This window comes from Plodia interpunctella, chromosome 22 (assembly GCF_027563975.2).
Source record: "Plodia interpunctella isolate USDA-ARS_2022_Savannah chromosome 22, ilPloInte3.2, whole genome shotgun sequence".
In the NCBI taxonomy this organism is placed as follows: Eukaryota; Metazoa; Arthropoda; class Insecta; order Lepidoptera; family Pyralidae; genus Plodia; species Plodia interpunctella.
The window spans coordinates 4,494,404-4,499,799 of NC_071315.1; the positions used below are offsets into that span (position 1 = coordinate 4,494,404).

The 5,396-nt window shown below is 37.2% G+C and overlaps 1 protein-coding gene across 1 annotated transcript; it reads right to left on the minus strand.

Annotated features, from left to right (window-relative positions):
* Nucleotides 1–222: 222 nt before the first annotated feature.
* On the minus strand, nucleotides 223–4,842 carry LOC128679976 (trypsin-5-like). The gene is made up of 6 exons (XM_053762549.1): nucleotides 4,675–4,842; nucleotides 3,809–4,055; nucleotides 2,908–3,187; nucleotides 2,315–2,482; nucleotides 871–989; nucleotides 223–457 (listed from the first exon to the last, which is right to left on the minus strand). The coding sequence occupies exons 1-6, from the start codon at nucleotides 4,802–4,804 to the stop codon at nucleotides 292–294; spliced, it is 1,110 nt and encodes a 369-aa protein (XP_053618524.1). The 5' UTR covers nucleotides 4,805–4,842; the 3' UTR covers nucleotides 223–291.
* Between the last annotated feature and the right edge of the window lie 554 nt (nucleotides 4,843–5,396).

A 5,396-nucleotide genomic window follows, 5' to 3' on the forward strand; every position in this document is an offset into this window, starting at 1 on the left:
TTAAGTATTTACAGAATTAAGTAGATTTAAGTTTAAAGTCATTTTCAGTCAGCCGAAAATAAATACATTTTCACACAGTCCCATTTAAAAATTAAAAAGTAAAATACTTATAAAGAAACGTGGAGTACCTATCTACGGAGTTTTTATACAAATTTTTACAAGATAAATTTATTTTTACTTCATTTCATGACAAAGTTAAAGCAGGCACAAAACTTGGTTGTGTAAGGAACAGAAACTCAGAAACTAATATACAAAACAAGATCGCAGCAAACAGTGGTATATTAACATCGCTCAGTCGTGCTTGGTGTCGGGCATGGTGACCTCGCCGGGGTCGTGGTGGTGCCCCATGTGTTCCAGCCTCTGCGCCATTACGTCCAACCCTGGGTCCACGCTCTGCATCGCCGCTACCAGGTCCGCTGTGGTCTTGTACGACGCTATTGTCGTCTTCACAAAGTCTCTAAAGAATATTTAATTTATTTATTGTCAGTAATAGTCAGTTCACTTTATAAAGTCACTTCACTGATCGTCATCATCATTGTTATATCGTCATCATGAGATTGAGATCTCTTTTTCCCGGTTGCCCAGTCGCTTCTGCCACCATAGAGCATCGGAGCACCGGGTGCGTTTTTCTATTTATTTTTTGCGCCGCAAAGGAAATACATTATAGAAAGAAAATACATTAAAGAGAGAATCGTTTATTGTTGTATTTTATTCCAAAAAGAGATTTCTTTTATATTGCTATTTTTTATTATCCTTCTTTCTGCATAACACCAGAAGGTCTTTAAAATAAACTATCTCATTATTTTGGCCTCATAGGGGCATATTAGGTACCTTAGTGGGCAATAAACATTATTTTTATACATTACCAACCTGAAGTAGAAAGCCTTGATGAAGACGGCCGGTTGGTACTCGTGTCCGCAACGTTCAGGCCCGAAGCTCATGACTCCCATCAGATAATTTTGCTGCACGGCTGGTGCGCCTGCATCGAACTAGACAAGGAGGTTGAAATATATAAAAGTACGTAAGTCCACTCTCTTTGAGCCAGACGAGAGACAGAGGGCAAACATATAGTGATTTCGACTGGACCTATCTCTTTTCTCATCTGAGAGTTTTCCCGGTTACTTCCTAGGTTGGCGTTGGAGCCCACAAATAAATAGTTATTGAAAGCCTGTCTTAAAATAATAGCAAATATGTATTGGTAGTGCACGTTCATAAACATCATAATGATAATGTATAATATCAACGAAAATCGCTAAATAACATTCAGATGTCGTCGATGTCGTGGAGAGCTTGCGTGCAAAAAGTCTGACCAAAAAAAGTACAAGACCATGTATTGTGGAACCAAAATTAAGACAAAGATAAAGACAAAGATTATTTCTTTGCAAAAACATGAGTTTACATTTTTTTACAATGTGGTGTTAAAAGAAAAGTTTAATCCTACATGTTTCACCGTCCACGAGTATGCAAATTTAAATGGAGAGCATGCTATCATCCCACAAAACAAAATCGAATAAATAAAAGTAACTAAATTAACTAAATTTTTGTCTAAATCTATCATTTAAAAAAATCGTTCAATTTATAATAACATTTATCAGTCAGCAAGGACCTGAGGTGCTTTTTAAATAAATTTAAATTCTGATCTTTAATTTGTTGTGGAATTTTATTATAAATTTTAGGTGCCATACATACAACACTTTTACTGAGTAATGCCGTATTAGGAGGGAGTAAACATAGTCTATAATTGTCCCGATGATTTCTTAACACAACATCACAAAGGCGTGGGAATAAATGAGCATTACATTTAACAAATATTGCAACCTCAAGATAAGATTTATCTGTATATGTAGATGTGGTAAGATGTATCTGATATATGTATGAAAACGCTTTATCTCGCAAAAACGTTCAGATAAGAGAGATAGATCCCTGCTTCCTGCAGAGAAAGTCGTAAACTTTTTCTTCTTCGAGTAATTATTTAAAACATCCCTGGTGACGTTAGTAAGGCCCGGAAGAAGTCCTCAATAATGCCGTAGTACTAAGTGAAGACCTTCAGCAGATCACTGAAGGACTTTGAACACATGACACTGACACGCAAACAGCTAGCAAGCATTGTTCTGTTGGCTTTAATTCGTCAAATAGGACATGTGAACCAATAGTCTGATCAATTAGGCTGTCGAAGAACGTGCGTAGCGAAGTAGAGAACATAATAGGCCCTAGGCTCTCACGCTTTATGTCTGAGGAAGACGATAGGATTGCGCTAAGATTGTTAAGAGAGAGAGAGTTTCAACCAAGTAATTCTCTAAACAGTGGATATTACCAAGCAAACATCTCTGGTGCCGTTCCTCAGAGAAGCGCAGAAGAAGTCCTCAGTGAAGTGGAAGCCGTTGACTAACTGGTACGCGTCGATGCAGTAGTGCTGGGTGCGGACCTTCAGCCGAGCCGTCAACAGGTCTGGCGTGTGGTCTCTGAACGCTAAGTCTGACCCCTGACATAAAACTTATTAGATTTAGTATCGTTTGTTTCGATGATCCTACTTCTTCTTCGTAATTTCGTAAGCAATTTGACTCATGCAATATCAAAACATTTATCCAGAAATTATAATTATCTCCACAGATAGTTTTTCACGTCAATTTTTAAATTACCTATCGAATTGCTCAAAAATCTACGAACATTTCGGATCAACCACTGCTCAGAAAAACCCTATGATTCCAGAAGAGTTTAACATATATTTTTTTATATAATAAGGTACTCTACCACTATGAAAACATAATAAATTATAGACTTAAACCTTTCTCAAGAATCACACTATAACCGCATGCAGTAGTTTTTGAGTATATCGCGAACAGACGGACGCGTCAGAGGACTTTGATTTATAATATATGTATATGGAAGAATTAGGATAATATTTACCCTGATGGCTCCCCACCCATTGACGACAACGAAACTCTGAGCGAACGGCTCCTTCAGACCATCATATATCTTAATCAAGTTAACGTATTTATTGAACTCCAGATTGTCAGCCAGCTTCAGGAGGGCAATGTCTGCGTGGGGGACAGGTTCCTCTTCAAACTTGGGGTGACGGACTGCCCCCACCACGTCGACAAGTTGCCCGCCTTCATGAGGCTTGGAGCTGCCGACGCGAATCTTCACGTATCTGCCCAGGGTCTTGATTGGAGACACGTGGAGAACGCTGTAAGGATATTAAAGGTTGATGGTCTTCTTTTTGATCGTATTTGGATTTTATTTAGATTTCTCATGTGTGTGTTGTCTTGTATACTAACAAATAAGAATAAATAAATATAAATATGAAGACAAAAACAAAGCCTAGACTTCAACTCAATGTAGGTACATAGTATCTATCAAAATTATATTTCGAAAATATGATGAATGAGGCAGGAAGGTAAATGATGACTAAGAGAAGTTCGCTAAGAAATCTTTTTTGTAAATTCCACGTCTAAAGGGGTGAACGCGGGCGAAACTGCGGGCATAAGCTAGTTTAGTATGGGTATACTTTAGTGTAACAGAAAATAGATTTCCTTTGAGGCATAACAGATCTAACATATCAGCTTGGTTAACATGGCTGTAGAGCCTTAGCATGTAGTTACTGGTAGCTATTTATTCATTTATTTATATTGTACAGTAGTTATACTCGTATGCATAAATGTTTACAATAGGAACCCTCAAGTTCCGATCTTTATTCAATGTACAAGTCCACACAAATGCAAGGGCACTACTTACGATCATTTTACTTAATGTCAGTAAAAATGTGTTTTTTCTAGAAGTTATTTGGATCACAGATGTACAAACTAACTAGTTCAAGCAATGGGCAGCAGTCAGCACCCAGTTTTCGTCAACAATAGTGCCAGCACACCACAGTCTGCCATTGATAATAATGGCCGCCATGTAGGGATAGTTGAAGGTGTCTGTGGTGTTCCCGCCCCTGATACGCAGGCTGGGCTTCTGGTCCAGGTGGAGCGCGTAGTCGTTGCGTATGCGCAGGTTCTTGTGGTGACGTCGACGCCCGTCTGGCTCGTCTTCTCGCACATTTATGTGGAGGCCTTAAAAATATTGTAATTTAAAAAATCCTCCTCTTTGCGAATCCCTTTTGACTTGTTCAATTATTCGGGAGCGAGAGATTAAAATATCACAGGATTTAAAGCCATGGAATTAGTAGGTACTCCATAAGAACCTACTTATTTTATGATGGAGATTCGAACGTATGTACGTCAATGCATGTCAGTGATAAAACCAATACAAAACAACGGAGCAACGGGGTAGGGGGCTTTTAGGCCTTTATATGCGTTTGCGATTGTGTTTTTCGGTACGCGTCGATGCTGTAGATATGGTTGCGGTTACAATGACGCAATGTGTTTAGCTGACTGCGTCTCATTGCGAAAAGGTTCGACAGTGAAAAGTGAAACGCAATCCTCAACGACCTAAGTTTTAATTAACTTGCGTGGTGAAACTATAAAACGAATAGACTCCTATCCTATGGTAGGAAACCTACACCACAGGGTCGCGTTAGCGCTTACAGGAATTGTAGATTTATGTTGCTTTAGACATGGAATCAGTAGGTACTCCCGAGGTATTTATTAAATCCATGGCTTTAGATAAGACAGTAGCGGCGCTTGTTTTTATGTCTTTAATTAGTATTTATGAAATGAAGAAAAAACTTACCAAACTCCATGGAGCTATCCGAGTCTTGTCTACATTCTGCTACTAAAATTGTATTTACAATAAACAAAACGAATATAAAAAATAATGTTTTCATGTTTCTTTGTACCTTTAGCTCCGATTCTAGGAACATATCGAAGTCATATTTTTTTATGAGCGATAAAAGAATTGTGAAACTATTTCTGTATCTATAATTTTATTATTTATGAATTTTATTATTTATATTTATCTATAATTTTATTTTTAGTGTTTTTTGCTAGTTTATTACTATGGCCGAATATTCAAAACGTCTATTCGTGTTCTTTATAAATCAACCTCTCATCAATAATATAATATTTAAGATCCTTGCCTGTTCCCACGTGGATGAGATCCTAGTTGTGTTGAGATCGTAGTGGTGTTAGATCCGATCAATAAAATAAAAATATCTAGGAGATTGTTTCCCTCTCAATGGCGGGAAGTAAATTTTAAAAATAAATCTGAATTTGATGTCAACTCAGTAAAAAATCATTCAAAAAAATAATTAACGGGCGTGTGTCGTTTCGTGTGTTTCTACTTTTAAATTAAGAATAACATTATGTAATCTTGGATTAATTTACCGAAATTTAAATCTTGATAAAATTTAGCAATACACAACACATTTTTCGAAAACGACTTTTTTAAATTCTAATATAAATGTTAGTACACGAGATTCTGACACATAATCCTTTCCCAAGAAATAAAACACA

Coding starts and splice junctions, on each gene's coding strand:
- LOC128679976 (XM_053762549.1), bottom strand. CDS start 4,804: ATGTTCCTAGAATCGGAGCTAAAGGTACAAAGAAACATGAAAACATTA. Junction 2,483..2,907: donor ATGGGTGGGGAGCCATCAGG/GTAAATATTATC, acceptor GTTTTATGTCAG/GGGTCAGACTTAGCGTTCAG. Junction 458..870: donor ATCAAGGCTTTCTACTTCAG/GTTGGTAATGTA, acceptor AATATTCTTTAG/AGACTTTGTGAAGACGACAA.